We start from the raw sequence: 19,946 nt of genomic DNA on the forward strand, positions 1-19,946 counted from the left end.
CGGAGCGCCGTGCGTCACTAAGTCAGCAGAGCCTGTTGTGTAGTGGCGTGCGACAGGCTGAGACTGGTGTGATGATGCCACCAGCAGGGCTGGGCAGGCATGGCCATGGCGGACTGCTTAGTCAACTAATGATTTTTATTCATGAGCTTATTTCTTTTTTTAAATAATACAGCTTGTGACCGATGATGCGACTCTTCTCAAGAGTTCTTCGTTGCTCAAATGGGTGTTATTTCTGATATTTATAGGTTTGTCTCGTCTTCATTGCTTGATTTTGGTCGCGTGAAAGTGTCACTCATAGTCGTTGAAATTTCACTCATAATTACTCTGAAAATATCACACATTGCAACATGAAACTGTCACCAGTCTTTACACAAATGTTTGACATGCAGCTGTCTCCCATTCGCTGGCAACGCTGCAGCAAGGTTAGAATCTAACCAGTGTCCCATAACAAACAGATAATCCAGCGTCAGAAAATTGAAGGAATGTCAGAAAAGTCTTGCAAAACCTCTACTCCATTTCCTACCGAACCAAGCACCATCCTTGGAAGTTGCCAGGAACCTTCTGAATCCAAGGAACTTAGGCGGTAGTAAAAAGGTCGCTCCTGGGTGCCAGTCGTGAACAGACCGTGACATGGGCAAACCAATATCCACTCTATTACCACCAGACACCCTACTCCGCCCTGCGCCCACTCTCCCTACATCTTTTCCTCCCGTCGAGAACAGCCAGCGCCAGCTACTTAGCCTAACATTTAAAACCCGGGACAGAAAGTGACCTACCGATCCCGGACCCTAACTGACCTCAAAAGTACCTCCGCCCAGGGCAAACTAGCCAGTAGTACCCGCCGGCGCCCACCAAAGGATGGCAGACGACTCGGACAAATGCGTGTGCGGAGTCTATAGCCAATCAGCATTTGGAAAATCTCTGAGGCACACTAGGATTGGCTGAGGTACTCCCACTGTTCCAATCGTAGCTGACCATCCACATTAGAAGCACCTCCCTCTCGCCGACGAATCACGGAATATGTTCAGCCGTGGTATTGGTGGTTATGCGACCCGGAAGAGCTAAAATTACGGACAAATGGACATCCGTTAAATGATCAACAGCGGACGATGGACATTATGCTGGACTCACGGGCTCCTTGTGTTACCAAAAGGGTAAAGTCACATAATTAATTACCCTATTGAAGTCAGTGAGATAAACCATTCTGTAGGGGTTAAGGACTGGGGTTTGTGGTGTTGCAAGAAAGTTTCAAGATGAGTGACCACTTTGAAGTAAAGTGCATATAAACGTTTTGGTTTGGAGATGAGGTACATATGATTTCGAGGGGGCACTTCTCAGAGTCGGGATGAGTTGAAAGATATCCGCACTAATATTATCTTATTTCTTCTAGTTTCATATCGTCTTTTCAGTCGGCTCTTTACATCCACACCGTCCTTTCATTTCAGTTGCTACAAGCTCTAATTTATTCTTAAAGAGCATTTTCTTTCGTACAGCTTCTCTTCTTCTCTCTCGTTTTTCCTCATATCTTCCCTTTCCTCCAAATATAGTATTAGTGGTACAAGCCGATGTTTAATGGTGGTTATATACTCTTCAATATTTCCTGCATTTTGAGACCCATGATGAGACATGTACTTTGACTTCCCTGCTTCTTTCGCTCTGTGAGACCGTCCACTCGCTCTCCCACTCATGTGAGACTCGCCCTTCTCGCTCTGAAAGTGGCGCCTCTCTTAGAGCGAGCGAGCGAGAGTGTGTGTGTGTATATATATATATATATATATATATATATATATATATATATACTCCCACGCTCTACGAGACTGGCCTATTTCTCACTCTTAGACAACAATCTCTCTATGGGAACGGCTCTCGATTTTTCACTCTGAGACTGCCCCCCTCCCTTTTTTGAGAAATCATATAATGTTGCCAGACCTAAAACTGGTTTCAAATTTTGTGATCCTATACAAATATTTAGTTTCACCAAGTCGCCTTTTTCTTCATTATTGACTATGACTGCACCTTCAAATTTGTGACTTCAGCATGCCAGTTGTACATAAACTATTTTGGTTGATTTAGTGGACTAAACATTTGCTCTTTGTATGACAAGAATCTACCCCACACGTTGGGTACTCATGACCCCTGACTTGCTTCTTTTGTTCACTAACAGCATTGTCGTCAGCCCGGGGCCAGGAATGTTTCACAGTTCATTTTTAAAATTGTCAGTTTTAATAAATATATTACTAAAGCATGGTGTCGTAGCGCACCTTCATTTACAGACAATACATTTTCCATTGAAATTGTAATTTCACACTGAGGTGCAATTTAAATAATAAGGCTATATATACAGCATGCAAACGATAATGTGTGAATTCAGCAAGTATTTATCCGTTGCACATCTCTAAGTAAACTGTTCTGAATTGTTTTGATCCTTTTATAAGTTTTGTTTCCATCCCACTGGAAAAGATGATCTTGCCATCAGTTTTCCTAATTGAACCTATTACGGTTATGTGATTGACATCTTGCTCCAATTAAATAAAGCAATTGGAAGCTTTTTTGAGTGCCGGTCTCTTTCTGGAAGTGGGCAGAGTGAATGTATTTATTTGAATGGGTGTGGCAGCCACGTTGTTTACCAAGCAATATAGTGGTTTGGTGCCCGCCAGCATACCGCCATATTTGTCTGTTCACAAGCTGTTTGAATGTTGTGTGTTAGAAAAAAAACTGTTCTCCTACAGCCTTTCGTTTCACAATCCCTGTACCCCAGTTCAGCTGTCAGACAGTCCACTTTACAAAATCCTGTAACTTTGCAACAGAGGAAGAAAAGTAAACACCAAGCTCTAGGATAAAATAAGCAACAATTTCTAAGAAGAAATAAGCTAACATTTGACCTCTGTCTTTGAAGGCACAACAAATGTGACCAGGTAAAAAGTAAAAACAAAGGTATCTTTATGGCTCATTCTATTACGCCTGGATATTCTCCCATTAACAACATTTACAGCTAGATGGTATGGCACAAATAACTCTAAATGCATATGTGATCTGTTTAAAGGTGGACAACAAGATTTGCATCATGTTTTATTGATTTGTCCTAACCAGAGATTGGTAGAGGCCCGACGACGATATATATTACCAATTCGCTTGGGACATAATGCTATTTTATTTCAAGATTTAATCATGTTGTGTATCTCTCCGGCTAATGAATTTGTTTGTCATAACTTGTATATGGTTTTAAAAAGTTTCTTGAAGTTATTTTAAAGGAAAAGCATACAATCTCAACATTTTTAATAAGTGTATGTTGTACATGTGGATCAGGTAAAATTACTACTTGTTCATCTTATAAAGCGTTTTAAAACTTTTATTATAATCTAACAATACTAATTTTATTCATCTGTATTTGTTGACCTCAGGCGACGTTTGAATGCAATAAATAGTTGTAATGAAATTATGGCTCATTCACTTTTTGGATGAGCATTACACTGGTCCTTTGCCAGCTCTAGCTCTCAACAGAACCGACTAGTAGTCCCTAAAAATAGCTCACATTAATAACATCTGACTCTCCATAGTGAGCAGGCGAGTAGATTTTTTTAGGTTTGTCTGTCTCTCTCTCTGTTTGAGAGACTGCCCTCTCTCCCTCTGTATTGTATTGCAGAATTTATAAAGCAATTGCCACTCCTTTGTGGAGCGCTAAATCGCATGTCTACATGAGTAGCATGCTACATAGTGTGTGGTTGGTATACTGTTGTCTTTATTTTTGTCCTATATGTGAAGTGTTCCAATGTCATGGGTGATTACCACGAGGTCCGGTTATCATTTTATGGGACGCAGCACGCGACAGTAGGTTGGATAATGAAGTTTGAGAGACAGACATACAGTTGTATGGTTTTCAGGGTACTGGTAGCCTTGCACAGCTCTGTGGGACTCCCTATGGTATTTCATATTATATAGCCTGCTTAGTTGATTACTGCACTAGGTTGTCCAATCTGAGATTTTGTGTATAGTTGTTGTTCTGAGATGACATGGTTGTAGGGAGAGAGAAGCTTAATAATTTGTTGGGATGAGCATTTGTATGATCATCCCATATCTGAATGTCTTTGTGAGATGTAAAGAAGAGGGCAGAAGGTATAGATATTTGGGGTCCATAGTGGTGGGCTAAATTCAGAGTACTTTAATAATCCAGCAATGTGCGACATCTCTCTTAAATTTTTCCATTCCTGTTCATTTGGTGATGACTTTTTTTTTTTTAGTTGTATAGTGCTAGTAAAGGACAACCCTTGTGGCAAATATATCTTATGTGAATTTAAGAGGTATAAGCTAAAATTTGTTGCTAACCACTGCATATTATGGTTTTAGTATTATTGTGGGCCATACGTGGTATATATGCAAGTACATAACTATATAATTCCAAGGCATGACATAGGCAAGCCCTTCTTTGCTTACTTGCCTACTGAAAGCAGTTTGCTAGTTGATTTGTTTGCACTTGTTTACTTATAAGGTTAGGGTTGCATTTGACAGTGCAACTGTTTCCTTGGCTCAGTTGCTGGTATGTGGGTGGTGCAGTTATCTAAGAAATGGCTATGCTTTCAACTGTTTTTGGAACAGCTCCTGGTTGCTTCTAATGCAGGCTAGAAGTGTGTTTCAGAGCTTAGTGGCTTGTACTGAAAAAGCAGTGCCTCCTACGTATTTCTTATGGTAAGGTGGTATAAAAGTTATTCAAGCCTGGAGCACAGTGTCCTGTTTGGTTTGTATTGTTTTAATTTAACTTGTAAGTATAGCGTTTCTTTTCCTTGGGAGTCTCTGTGGACAATGCTGTGTGTCTTGAACATTTCCTTTGTAGCTATAAGTAGCCAGTCCGGTCTCGAAAAATCATAACAATTTTACTAGACCTGCATGTCTAGTTACTTGAATAATCTACTCCAATAATGTGCTTGACCCGTGAACTGGTCTCAAATTGTGCTATCCTAGGCAAACATTTTGCTTTATGGAGCTGCCTTTCTCTTCATTATCACATAAGAGAGCACCTTCAAATAAGGAAGTTCACTATTTCTGCTGTACAAACTCTTTATTTACTAGACTAAATATTTGCTCCATTTATAAGAATTGAGCCCACATATAGGGTACACACGATCCCTGACTTGCCTCTTAGTTCACTAATAGTATTGTCATCTGGGCAGGAGCAGGAATATTTCCCAGTTTGTTTAAAAACTCACTTTTCATAAATATTTTACTAAAGCGTGATGTGGCAGTGCTCTGCCATTTACAGATAGCACATTTTCCATTGAAGTGGCCACACAACTTTCCCACTAACGTGGTTTTACTGTTAAAACTATATAGCCATAAACCATGTTTGGAAATTGGGTTCAGCAAAAATATTTAAAATTTGCACATCCCCAATTAGTGTTCGGACTTGTTTTGATCCTATAAGTCTTTTTTTCACCACAAAATTATAAAAATGTCTTCATAACTAGTGAAATATATTTGAAATGTTTGAACAGTTCACTTATTAGCTATTTCAGTGTTGTGTTAGAAAAAAGCCTGAAATCTTACAGCCTTTCATTTCACATGCTTTGCACAGCGTGCTTGTCACACAGTTCACTTTACAATAGCCTCTAACTTCAGTCACAGAAAAAAAGTACATGTAGGAATACAAACTGACTTTTGACCTCTAACTCTGAAGCCAAGCAAATGTGACAAGATAACATTTTAAAGCCATTTTTATGTCATTCACTCAGTGAGCAAGCAGAACACATGTCTGCTTGCCAGAACGGGCGAGTAGGCTCTAAAAATAGCTTGTCCTGATCAAATCTGGCTTGCCATTGCGAGTGGATTTTCCAAGCCTTCCAGTGGAGCGATTGAAGGACTGCAGTCATACCTTCTCTTGGGTGAAGTTGGAGGAAAAGCATTACAGCAGCTTTTTGGATGAGTTGTATTTTACTTACGATGAATGTGGGTGCCCCAAGGTATTGGCTGTTGGCATAGTCTAGCTTGGAGATTACGATGTAGGGGTTTTATTGTGTAGAAGGCACTCAGTGACGTTGTTAGCATGCGGTTTCAAGGATTGGTCTGAACTGCGGTTACGTCTAGGTTTCTAACTTCTCTTGTTGTTGGATAGGCTTGACGTTCCTTAGACCATATGGCAGTGGGCTGGTACTTTTGCCACTGTCCGTAGGCTATAATCTGTCTTTGTGGTATTGAGCTTTACATGGTAATTCAACATCCATGTGTTTATGGCACAAAGGCAGTTATAGATTGGGATCTCTCTCGTGCGCACTCCTCGGAGACTGGGCTCTCGCGCTCGCTCTCCTCGGAGACTGGGCTCTCGCGCTCGCTCTCCTCGGAGACTGGGCTCTCGCGCTCGCTCTCCTCGGAGACTGGGCTCTCGCGCTCGCTCTCCTCGGAGACTGGGCTCTCGCGCTCGCTCTCCTCGGAGACTGGGCTCTCGCGCTCGCTTTCCTCGGAGACTGGGCTCTCGCGCTCGCTCTCCTCGGAGACTGGGCTCTCGCGCTCGCTCTCCTCGGAGACTGGGCTCTCGCGCTCGCTCTCCTCGGAGACTGGGCTCTCGCGCTCGCTCTCCTCGGAGACTGGGCTCTCGCGCTCGCTCTCCTCGGAGACTGGGCTCTCGCGCTCGCTCTCCTCGGAGACTGGGCTCTCGCGCTCGCTCTCCTCGGAGACTGGGCTCTCGCGCTCGCTCTCCTCGGAGACTGGGCTCTCGCGCTCGCTCTCCTCGGAGACTGGGCTCTCGCGCTCGCTCTCCTCGGAGACTGGGCTCTCGCGCTCGCTCTCCTCGGAGACTGGGCTCTCGCGCTCGCTCTCCTCGGAGACTGGGCTCTCGCGCTCGCTCTCCTCGGAGACTGGGCTCTCGCGCTCGCTCTCCTCGGAGACTGGGCTCTCGCGCTCGCTCTCCTCGGAGACTGGGCTCTCGCGCTCGCTCTCCTCGGAGACTGGGCTCTCGCGCTCGCTCTCCTCGGAGACTGGGCTCTCGCGCTCGCTCTCCTCGGAGACTGGGCTCTCGCGCTCGCTCTCCTCGGAGACTGGGCTCTCGCGCTCGCTCTCCGCGGAGACTGGGCGCTTGCTCTCCGCGGAGACTGGGCGCTTGCTCTCCGCGGAGACTGGGCGCTCGCTCTCCGCGGAGACTGGGCGCTCGCGCTCGCTCTCCGCGGAGACTGGGCTCTGGCTCTCTCCCTCTTTCTCTCCCCCCCTCGGAGGGGAAGCAGCGTTTACATCGCATGCGGTACAACGCGGTCGCTACACGACCACGTTGTTACAACGCAAATCGTTTCTACGACTTGCTGTAGTGGGCACTCTAAACTAAGGAACAGTATAATTTACTATTCCAACACCTTCCCTACTGTTGCGCAGGCAGGAGTTGGAATAGTAAATTATACCATTCCGAAGTCCAGTGTGCCCCCTACAGCAAGTAGTAGAAACATGCGATGTAATGGTATGCGTTGTAATAACGAGGTCGTTGTAACGGGCATGTTGTACCATCGTATATTCTCCTCCTCTGAGACTGCTCTCCCTCTCCCTCTAGCTTGTTTCCGGTCCATGGAAGGCATGGCTTGGCAGTTCGGGCTGGACTGTTCCCATGAGGCACAGGGTCAGACTGATTTGCATATGGCCATGTCTGAACTGGGGTGGCAGAGTGGGCTAAAGAACGGTGATGGATCAAACCCAGATCTGTTGACTGGGTGTGAGTGTTTGATTGGTTCTGATGCTCCGTCCATCGCCACCCCCTTTTGTACCGATTTCTCACATCTGGCATAGAACTGCACCGATATTTGATATCTAGTGTGCTGTGATACCTATGCCGCTTTACAACCACCCACTTTCAGGCCTAAAAACATATGGCAACCCCTGGAATACTACTTATTGCTCTTTCTGCCTGAAGCTGGGGGGCCTGACCCTGATTGAGGTGCACTTCGTCCCAGTACAATTACCTGCAATCATGCAATGTAAGTACATGTTGTCATTACTGAATATACAGCTGGAGCCCCTATTATAAGTGTCCCCTGGACTAGGTGTGCTTCCTGGATATGTCTTTTCTTTTACTATCCTTCATGCTCTCCTTTCCAATTTTACCCATTGTTTGCTCACCTACTCTCACTCTCTCCTTACCGGCATCATTTATTTATTTTACATACTTATTATTGTGGTGTGTTTTTCAGGAATGCACAAGCAGATAGTAAATTATTATTATTAAGGCTTCTGGTTTTACGTTGTTAATGATTTTTACAGATAAATACAGACAGAAAACAATGTGTTTCCAGTCTGTATTTATTTTTAAAAGCGGAAAAAATCCTGAAAACTGTGCTGTTTGTGAGAAACACTCTATGCTGCCTTTCATGAATTCTAGTGTAACTGAAACAAAAGATGGACGGAATGCTGAATGATACAAACATTCTCCCCCATTTAAGAAATCTGGGTTGAATCCATCGTTCTTTTGCCCACTACGCCACCCCAGTTTGGACCCAGCAATATGCAAATCAGTCTTGACCGTGTGCCTCATGGGAACAGTCCAGACGGAACTGCCAAGCCAGGGCCTCCCGGGACCGGAAACAAGCATTCTGGGACCAGTTTGGGGGTAGATCACCCTTCATCAGCCAGGCTAGCTTGAAACCAGTGGCACAGTGAGCAAGGTACCCACGTCTGGGTTCTTTAGGTCTCGCCTACGCAGCACGCAAGCACTGCTTTGGAGTGACCTCTTGGAAAAACTCCGGACGTTTTCGGAAACTCGTGCATGTACTGCACTGTTTCCAGTGAGCACTCGTGCATGTACGGCGTTTACCTTGCGGGAGCGAGCAGCGGCGCCATATGTTTGCAATTATCGTGCCTGTGCTTTGGAAACGGATGGCGCCGCTGCTCGCTCCCGCAAGATAAATGCTGTACAGGAGCATAAAAAGCATCTGGAACCATGAATACGCCCATTAGACACTTTATTAGCTGCACCTTCAGCTTTCCCCATCCAGAACTAGGGATGTGCTGCCACCTTGTGGCCGTTAACAGCAACATGTCTGTGAAAACCAGCCTGAATGAACTAATTGGCTCTTCCTTGTTCCTCTCTCTGTCTTACGCTCTTTCGTTGTCACCCCTCAATCTCTCAACGTCTGTGTGTTTCTCTCTCTCTCTTTCCGCATCTTTCGCTCTCAACTCTCTCGCACACACACCATACTTAGCGCTCTTTTCCCTGTCCCCCTCGTTTCTTCTCCTGTGCCCTTTCTGTTTGTGCCTCTCCCTGTATCTTACTCTTTCTCTCTTCCGTTGTCACACACACTGTCTCTTAACCTCTCTCTATCTCTCCCATACCGCTCTCATTGACCTACTCACTCTAGTCTCTATTGCTCACACACCACCAATGTGACTGCTGAGCATCAGCGAGACATGTCGGATTCCCACCAACAATGTCAAGGTAACACACAAACTGAATTTACATCACATCATTATCAGAAGTTTTTCTTGGAATCATTTGAGTTGCGAGTGGGTGGTTGATCTCTGGGGACTGCAAGTTGAAACCTTTTGACTCAATCGTACACAAAGCGCTCATGATTCCCAGGTCCATGCGCGAGTAGCCCTTTCAGTCCAAGTTTCTGTTCTGCACTCTGGAGCTTGTAATCCTGATTTTATAAAGTGCTAATCAGGACTACAAGTCCCAGAATGCAAAGCCATAAAAATAGACTGGATGGCTTACTTGCGTATTAACTTAGGAAACGTGATATCTGGAGCTCCGCCTTCACTGTGTATTCCCGTTGCTTGCCATAGCGCCTAGGTTGGTTTGAAAAGCTACACAAACTGCTGTCACAAAATGAAAATCCCAATTGTCAAAATGTATCTCGGCGTCCATTTTACGATAGGCGCTCTCAAAACACAGACGGACCTCAAGTGTTAGTAAGTCCCCTTCTCTGGTGGAAAGGTCACGTTATGCAGATTGGCAGATACATGGCAAGTTTGAAAACTGAACTGTGTGGCATGCAATTAATCTCCATTCATGCCCTGCTGTGCCTGTCAGCAAACAAAGAGTCATCTTCAGAGAGATCTGCAGCCCTCCACTTAGGGCAGTCAGCTAACAAGACTATGATCTGAGCTAAAGGAAGATGGTAGGCTCAGAAATGAGCTGTCTATAGAGGAGTCCACGTCAACGATGTGGAGAAAGAGAGCTGCTCATCAGAAGGTACTAGGGCTGTTATTTGCAGTACCACGATGATGGGGGCAGGGTTCCAACACAGCTGGAATGCGTCAGAGGACTGATGCGAGGGGGTAGATATGCTACAGGGAGCTCGCCACGGGCATTGCCATCAACAGTGCAGCAGGTGCAGTGCCACCGGGGCCTAAGGGTGTGAGGGGCCACTACACTCGGTGGCGGCTAGCTTCTATGACAAGTATTGGCAAAGCCAATAGGTCTCTCCTTTGGGACCTTATAAGTGTTGTTACCCAGCACAATATCCTTGGTGCAACAACATCTACTGTTGCATGGCTAAACATTTATAAGGTTCCAAAGGCGAGACCTATTGGCTATACCAATGCTTGTTTTTCATTTGTCACCCCGAGTGTGACGGGTATGCCCAGATGTGGGTCCCCTGCTCTCCATGCCACTGGAGTCAAGCTATCCTGGCTGATGAGGGGTGAAACCCCGAAACCGGTCCTATGATGCTTGGTTCCAGTCCAGGGAGTACCTGGCCTCGCAGTTTGGGCTGGACTGTTCCAATTGGGCGCAGGGTCAGGACTTATTTGCATATGGCTAGGTTCAAACTGGAATGGCATGGTGAGCAAAGAAAGATAGATTTAGGCCCAGATCCCTGTACTGGGGTGAATGTATGACATTGTTCTGCATCCTGTCCATCAATTTTTGCATTTTTCATGAATGCTAGGCAACAGCTGAGCAGGCAGACAGACAGCATGGAGGGTTAAAATACAGGATGAGATTTCCTTAAATACAGGCATATGTTAACATATATTTGTTGTATGATGTTAATATGTACCTGTGAGTGTAGTCTTTTTTGTTATACGTGGCTGCTTAGTTTGCTAAAGCGTGGCAGGCATCCATGTTGAGTGCATGTTGAAGAGTTATATAAACGCAGAGATATACCATTTTACAGCTACATTTATTCTTGAAACACAAAATAAATATGGATAAATACCAATAAGATGACCAAAAAATAAATATGGATAAATACAAACGGAAATGTTAAAAAAAAAAATACATAAAACCGGGAGCCCTAATTATTATTAGCTCTAGATTCCCCCTATGCATTTATATTTGCTTAGGTTATTGATTTGTATTGTTTGTTCTTCCCAAAAAGTCAATAAAGAAATATTTTAAAAAAGAAAGAAGAAACAAATGTTTTTCATAATACTATCTAGTTTCTCAAAATCTTGTCTGAAAAAGAAGGATGTGTACTTTCTATCACTGAATAATAAGCTATTGCTGTGCCCTTCTGAATTCTTAACCTTTTCTTCTAGAATTGGAGCAAGGCTGACGACATTTCTGCAGAAGTGCTTTTTAGAAGTGTTTGTGTTTGAAGGCCATTAATAAACCTATGATTGTCTAGTTGCTAAGTGTCCATTGTGACTTCGGTGGAGGAGTCACCAACCTGCTTGGGTGGCAGAGGACCCGCCTTCACCAGGCCCGTGACATTATGTCCACTGTATCTGGAACTCCTTGCCACTCTGAGGCATTTTACCGAAAATGGTCCAGTTGATAATACAAATGTGATGCAGGCGGTCCTACACAGAATTATTTTTGTAGGAAAACCGTGTGGGCTTGTGTATAGTAAAGAGTATGTCACTGATGCAGAGGACGTTTTCTCCTTTCGCGTCGGTGTCATTTATCAATTTCTCTCAGCATTGCTATGCCTGTCTTAGCGTAAATAGGGGAAAACAAATCGGTGCCCAAAGGCACGCACTGAATACGGCAGGACTTCAGTCCCATAGAAGGCAGTGACTGTGGCAGATTGGCCACCACCTAAAAGTTACATTGACATGAGGATCTGCGATCAGAAACCAGCCCTTGTCAGGTGGGGGAACTTGGGTATGTATGGTAGAAAGGGTAACCAACCATCCGTAAATTTCACGGACCGCCAGTTATTTGGGCCTCATGTCCGTTGTCCATCAGGATTTCTTTCACGGACGCCTTTTGTCCGTAATTCTGCACATTGCAGTGAGCTGTCCCCCTGCAAGCAGCCTGAGTTCCGTAACTCTCACTGCAGGGCCCAGCTTGCGCTCCTGTTGTGCTCAATGACCTGCAGCAGCCCCTCCCCGACCTTGCGAAGACTATCGACCCATTATTATTCTGTATGTCGGCCTAATTATCACAATCAGAATGATAATGGGCCTCTATGCACTAACAGAATGACCTCTCTTTCACTAGTAAGTTTCACGTGATGCCATGTGCTAACTCCAGTATGCAGGAAGTATTTGGTGCTTGATTTTCTCCCCACAAAAAAAAAAACAAAAAAACAATCAGAATATTTTAAATGAGTCAATCTCTGACTGTGAGTCAGAGAGTGACCTCTCAAAACAATGTTCAATAATTACAGACAGTATTTGCCCTGCTTGGCTCTCGTTCCTTGAGATGGGACAGACAACCCAGTGCAGTAACCATATAAATAAATTATGATGAAGTGAAATACCACAAAAATACCTGCACAGTTGCTCAAGGATGTGCGTATACCAACAAAACGCGGTCAACGATTGTCACAACCTAATATAAACTTATTTTAATTTGTACCATATGTTGGTTGTCTATTTACATACTCGTATACTATTGTGTGACCGCCTCTGATGTGTCTGTAAAACATACTTTTTGTCCCTCATTTTTGTCCTGAAGTTTGACCTTCTGTCTTGTACTTTTGTCTTGAATTTTGACCCTTTGTCCTGCATTTTCACACTCCCCATCCTGAATTTGCACCCATGCCAGTTGGTCACCCTAATGGTAGAGCAAGATATCTGCTGTGCCCTGCTTCTGAAAAACCCTAAACAAGACCCTTTCCCCCCCCCCCAAAGATGCAAATTGCAGAATTAACAAACATTGGCACAACCAAAAGTGCTTCTTTTTTGCAAGTTCAAGTCATTTTCCATTGCTTGTCAAGTTAGTGTGGAAGGGTAAGAGATGAAATGTCAGACCAGCGGTGATTGTATGAGGGAGAACGAATTGGTGATTGAGTGTATGGATTCATGAATCACTCATGCACTCGGTCACTTATTCATCCAGCCACACAGCCGTTATTCCAAGCTTGTACCTTGTCCATACATGCATCTGTTTATGCAGTTATCTACCCATACACTCACACATTAATTAATTAGCCCACTCACTCATCCCTACACTCGCTCACACTTCAATGCACTCAGTTGTCTGTTGTATTCCTGCAACTTTACATTCATTCTCACTTCAACAACGCACACTTTAAAGCTTGGCCGTCTACGTAGAAGCTATAAACTTTTTATAAAAGTCACACCTACTGGCTTTGTTAGTGCTTACAGTTTGAGTTGTGTAGTGAATTATATTTTTTGATCATGCATTACAAGTATTTTCTGTTAAATGTCACTCAGATAATAGAAACTATAATCCGTACATTTGTGGTGCTTGAACATTATCCGGTGCACACCATTCCATAAAAACGCTTCAAAGAACTATTATGTTATTGAAGGTCCTACTTTCAGATTTCAGTGTTCTATAAATTGTTCATGTGGGGCCTCCATTGTAAAATCTTGGCATAATACCTCGTAGGCTAGATTATTTTTTAACAAGTACTGTGACTTTATAGAGTTTATCTGCTGTGAGCGATGGCACCTGGTTCAAATAAAAGGAGCGGACCAATAAATGCAAGGAAACCTGGACAATAAGTATCGTAATCATCATCATCAATGTTTCATTGAAGAACACTGTTATACGTTTTAATACAGATTGTAGGTAATGAGAAGTCACCACTGAAAGCAATTAAGACATCAGGCTGTACCAAATAAAGCTTGGCATATTATTAGTTATATCACTATTTGGACAGTAAATACAAGGTTAAAGTATGTCAAAGGGGCAGGGCTGTAGGGCAGCTCTACTTGGAGGTGAATGGGACACTTAACGCATGGTGCGCAAGAGAAGGCCTTAAAGGCAAAGTAACGTTGAATAAAAGCTGTACAAGCTATTGAAATGCATCTGCTTCACTTCTGCCTGTTCCAACAACAGACCACTAGTCACCATGTTTCCATGGCATCATACATTTTGAAACTCATGATTTAAGGAAATGTCTTCCTAATAGACCTCTTCTGCAACCGAGGTTTGGCAGGAACTCTACTTGCCAGTATGCTCCCTGGCGCCCCCTGCAGTACACGATGGGTGCCCCTGAGGGACTCTGTGAAATAGATTTGCAGACAAGGTCCTGACGTTTCAGAAGCTTTGGGTTTTTAAGTTTAATCTCCCGACAGTGGCGCCACTCACCCGGGAAGAAGTCGTACCAGTGGGCAAGGTTCAACGTAGTTGCTAGAACAGGCTTTACACATGCTGCGAATGTCAGTGTTCAAGGTAGCCGCAGACTCTTCACCTGTGGGTTCTTGGCCCTTCTGTGTATTATTTTTCTTCATTAGGTAAGTGGGGCAGGCAAGTAAAGCTGCCACCAGGCCAGAACGTTATATAGAAAGTTAAGGTCACTGCTTCTACTGTGATTAGCCTGACATCACTGTAAGCACAGCACGACACTTACATTTTCTGTTTCACCTTTCATTCATATTTAACTCTCAGTACCCGTGGAATACTACTGTAGTAGTTGTTCCAGACACAGCTTGAACTCGTATAGTTGCTATTGGATTTGAGGCCGTTGTTGACTGCCATGAAACATTTGCTTTCCTATTATTCCCCTCAGCTGCTTCCCAGAAAAGCATCAGTTAGCCTGGCATTACATTTGTTAAGTGGACTTGACCAAGCAGTTCAGGATCGAAGACTTGCTAAGCGGGCTGGCTAAAAATTATTTGAATTCTGTTGGTCTGTGTTTGCAGTGAGACAGACGAGCCAAAAAGTATGCAGTAGTATGGAAACTAGAGTATGTCCTAGTGATTTTCATTGATTACTTTTTTGCTATTTATGTGGGATGTGCGTTTTTTAACCCCTTCCATGCGGGGCGGATTCCCCCGCTGTGCTGACTGCTGCTTGCGCGGGCGTGGTCATGACGGAACGGTTCCGTCATGAGCACAGCTCAACCGACGCTCATGACGGAACCGTTCCGTCATGAGCGTCGAAGGGGTTAAGGCATATATTCCAGGCTGCAGTGATTGAGAAAAGAATAGTATATTGAAAACAGCTGGTTATCATGAAGCCATTTTGTTCAATATAATCAAGTAATATGCTGCATTTAATCTGACGCTTTAATGATAGACTGACAAAACCTTACATAAATGTTATCTGCCTACTCCTAGCGTGCTCCCAAGGAAAATTAGATTGTCTTTAATTAAGTTGGGTTTACTTGCGACTTTTATGACTTCTTACAGTTTTAGGATATACATTGTAAATAAATGATGAATTATGACTTCTTACAGTTTTAGGATATACATTGTAAATAAATGATGAATTATGTGACTTATTACATAAATCTAATTATTCCTCAATCATTATTTTTCTGCAGTGCTGCTAAATAAGCAAGCTATGCACAGTCTTGATGGCACGTCTATCTGAATTATCTATATTGTGTTATTTATTGACTGATGCTTTAATCATGTTCTTCTTTATTAGACCACTAAATTTATTACTGCTGTGGCCTAGATTTCCAAGCTTTGGAGAGTAAGGTGGTCGATACATGGCCATGTCCGTTTAGTCTGATGTACTTCTTGTTGTGAATGCTGTTGCACATGGCAGTGGTGTTTTTCTGGTTTTGAATGCACACATGCAATCTACAGTGATTTCGCTGCATCATTTAGCAACAATGCTGTTTCAGGTTACTTTTGTGCCTGCTACTTTGTACCTTTTATACCTAGTGAGCGCTTCCTGACCATTAACTCTTGCCAAAGTCTTCTGAGGTGTTCGCGTAGAGTTCTGTGGCTTTCTCCAACATGTTTCCTATATATTGTTGTATCTAAAGATCTTCATGTGGGATTAATTCATTCATCTCTTGCCCCGCATTAACTCTTTAGCATCTACCTCAAGTAATTCTAATTGTGTTTCTTTTTCATAGGTATCGAAGCAGCTTTCCCAGAACCAGTGTCATGTTGGTGTTGCCTGAGAGAAGGCTTTCATGGATGATTAGCATCCATCAGCGATGGGCTGTGGGACGAGCAAAATACTTCCTGAGTCACCGGAAGATGTTCAGCTGGATCTCGTCAAAAAGGTTGAGTCCCATAAAAATGACATATACAAACACTTCATCACAGATAAGGGCAGTACCCCCCTCAAAAGTGGGTCACCCTCGCCTCCCCATCACACCAGCCCTTACCACAGTGGGCATCCACCAAGCCAAATAGAACATGTTGATCCCCGCAGGAACAAGGTGGCTAAATATCGTGCCAAATTTGATCCTCGTGTGACTGCAAAGTATGACATTAAGGCCCTTATTGGCAGGGGCAGTTTCAGTCGGGTTGTGCGTGTGGAGCACAAAGCCTCTAAACAGCCATATGCCATTAAAATGATTGAGACTAAATACAGGGAAGGACGAGAAGTGTGTGAATCTGAGCTTAACGTCCTACGTCGGGTCCGTCACACCAACATTATCCAGCTCATTGAAGTGTTTGAAACGCAGGAGAGGGTGTACATGGTGATGGAACTGGCCACTGGTGGAGAGTTGTTTGACCGGATTATTGCCAAAGGATCATTCACCGAGAGAGATGCTACACGGGTGCTCCAGATGGTCTTGGAGGGTGTGAAGTACTTGCACACACTGGGAATCACGCACAGGGACTTAAAACCTGAGAACCTCTTGTATTATCATCCTGGGACGGATTCCAAAATCATGATCACAGATTTTGGTCTGGCGAGCGCTCGGAAGAAGGGCGATGACTGTTTGATGAAAACCACCTGTGGGACCCCAGAGTACATTGCCCCTGAGATCTTAGTCCGAAAACCTTACACCAACTCTGTGGACATGTGGGCTCTGGGAGTTATCTCTTACATTCTCCTCAGTGGAACTATGCCATTTGAGGATGATAACCGGACCAGGCTATACCGGCAAATCCTGAAAGGGAAGTACAGCTACTCTGGGGAGGTAAGTGTGTGGATTCAAAATAGAGGGAATAGCTGCTTGAGCGTGAACTTGCTCCATGTTGTTCTATTTTAAATAATGGATCATTATTATGTTAAGGTTGGTGTATTGGGACTGCTTCCCCAGTCATTTGCTAAGGGCAGTTAAGAAACTGTACATCATGGGCCACATGTAGGACCGTTTTTAGCTGTTGCTAACGGCCAATCGGGCCGTTTGCGACTGCTAAATAGGTCTGTGGCATGTACAAACACTATTTTGTGAGTGGGTAACCTATTACTAACTCGCAAAATATTGTTTGTGACTCGCTATTAGGAAGGGGCGGGCCACGGGCATCCCTTCCTAAAAGCGACTCTCTGTGTCATACGAATGTTTTGCGATCGAAATGCAGTCGGAAAACATTCTCATTTTACCGCCTATGAAAAGTTGGTGGTAGACCAATCGCAAATGGGAAGGGATCCCCAAGGACCCCTTCCCCATTGCGAATGTGGGCGCAAATATGTTTCCTCTTAACGAAAACTGAAACGTTTCATTTTTCTTTTTGAAACTCATCCTGTTTTCCTTTAAGGAAACTGGCTGCATTTAAAAAAAAAAAAAAAAAAACATTAGCATAGCCAATAGGTCTCGCCTTTGGGACCTTATAAGTATTTAGTTATGCAGCACAATATCCTTGGTGCAACAACATTAACTGTTGCATGGTTGAACACTTATAAGGTCCCAAAGGCGAGACCTATTGGCTATGCCAATGCTTGTTCAATCTGGTGAGCGCCATTACTTTGAACATTTATACTATGTCACTATCATAGACATAGAAAACAGATCTTGGTTCCAACTTTTTGAAAACAGATACACACGGATTAAAACTGAGAGAAAGTGCACGCAAAATACATACACGTGAAATACATTCGGTAAAATAAGTGGTCATAAACAAAAAATTATAAAAACACATAGTGCATTTAACATAAATCCATTAACTGCAAAGTGCATCATCGGACCACTGAAATATACATGCAATGTACAGAATTGACAATTGTAGTGGAAATGTATCTATTTCATTATATAAGAACATCTGCTGTCGTTGTCATATATCTTAAAAAATAGCGCAAACCCCTTTCGTATAACATTTAAAAATGAAGCGTGCTGCGTAAACATGAGGCCTCAGGGAGATAGGATTAAGTACAGCTGATCCCTCAATTAGCATAGAAACCGCTCCAAGGCTAAGCCCGTAAAACACACTAGTAATTGAAATAAAATGCATGGCTGCTCAATGCCGAGTTAAATATAAACAAGAAGGCGCGATTGAAGCTTAAGGTCAATAGAACATATGCCAGACTTTCGAAATGTGACACATAATGTGTGTTTATGATCTCAAGTGCCGATCCATGAATAGCATGTTGAAACAAGCAGGACTGCAAGTCCCATACTGCCTCATTGTAATCACATGCAAAATGTAGAACAGGCAAGGAAAAGTCCAAAGGCATCTATAGTATGAATAGCGTCCAGACTCAACAACCAAAGCGTAGCCTAAAAAGTTATGCTAGTGTTCAGAAAAGTCACGTGCCATGCAACACACTATAAGTGAATGCGCAGCTTCACCACTGAACTCCGGACACGGGCGCTGAGTGGATTCCAGATGGCAAGGAATGTAAATTAAAAAACATCCTAATAGGGTGAATGTCAAGTGTTCTCTGCTGTAGACGCAGCACGCAGTCTATGCAAATTCATTAAAGTGTAGGGTCGGGGGAGATCTTTGCGTAAAGATTTACGAGCCAAGCAAACCTCACCATTGCCATTTCTAGTCAGGGGGAACACAAAGACGTTCTCGTGTAAAACACACACACACACCACACCCCATCCCCGCGAGGGACCTCAGACGAAGAGCATTCAAAGTATTGGCAGCTACTCACTCGCTGGCATTGCTTGTGTTCACAGCAATGCTACACGTTTCTTTCTGCTCACTGAGGCATTTGCCTCTCCGTGCAGGATCCAACGTCTCTTCGGCATGCAGATGTAGCCGAGAGCCCTGGGTAAATTCCAGCGCTTCTGTGTAAAATGGCAGACTGTTGTGAGTTTACACCTCTGAAAGGTCTATTGTGCCTGCCACACACCACAACAAGCGGTTAAAGGTAAAACAAGCAAATGGTGCGCGCGAAAGTGATCGCGAGCAAGATGTGCGACCCGGAGTAGTGTGCGCGCAAAAAGGAAATTAAAAAAAAAAAACACGCAGGCTGGCGAGTGGTGTGCTCGCACCAAGACGAGAGAGGAAAGCCAACTGGCGCCTCTGCTCGTCATTTTGCGCGTAACCGCGTGCTCTATGCCAGCCAAAAGCATGTGGTAGGACTTTTAAAAGCCCACACACTAAATGTCTCGCAGAGGAGCGCATGCGTTGGCTCAGCGAGACCTAACAAAACTGCTTCATTGAAAAAGCAGTCACAGTCATGGTGGTCTGCTGACCTCAGCAGGCCACCATTCCTGTGAGTGCAGGCCATTCCCAAAGGGTTGGAAATTGCGACCTGCCTCATGACTATTAATGAGGCAGGTCCCTTGCGGCCCATTTGGTAATCGGAAAGTGTATCAGACACTGTTGTACATTACATTTTGCTAGTCGCAAATTGTGAGCTGCAAAAAATCGCAATGTACGACTGACAAAATGGAATGGTCGCACATCCTGGCTCGATATGCTTTTTTTCCCCTACGTTTTAAACATCAAGAACTGCTGCCACCACCTCAAGGCAGGATTTTACTTCTGAAAGTTGTTTGGTGTGTGAGGTGCATTTCAACCAATATTTA

At 43.9% G+C, this 19,946-nt stretch overlaps 1 protein-coding gene across 1 annotated transcript in view; it reads left to right on the top strand.

Annotated features, from left to right (window-relative positions):
* The first annotated feature begins 991 nt into the window (after positions 1-991).
* The window catches only part of PSKH1 (protein serine kinase H1), a 92,788-nt gene continuing 73,833 nt past the window's right edge, over positions 992-19,946 (top strand). The window contains exons 1-2 of the mRNA XM_085637312.1: positions 992-1,154; positions 16,140-17,162. Coding sequence (XP_085493438.1) covers positions 16,224-17,162 — 939 coding nt within the window. The 5' untranslated portion in view covers positions 992-1,154; positions 16,140-16,223. The remainder of the gene's footprint in view (positions 1,155-16,139; positions 17,163-19,946) is intronic.

Source organism: Triturus cristatus, chromosome 12 (assembly GCF_964204655.1).
Source record: "Triturus cristatus chromosome 12, aTriCri1.1, whole genome shotgun sequence".
Taxonomy (NCBI): domain Eukaryota; kingdom Metazoa; phylum Chordata; class Amphibia; order Caudata; family Salamandridae; genus Triturus; species Triturus cristatus.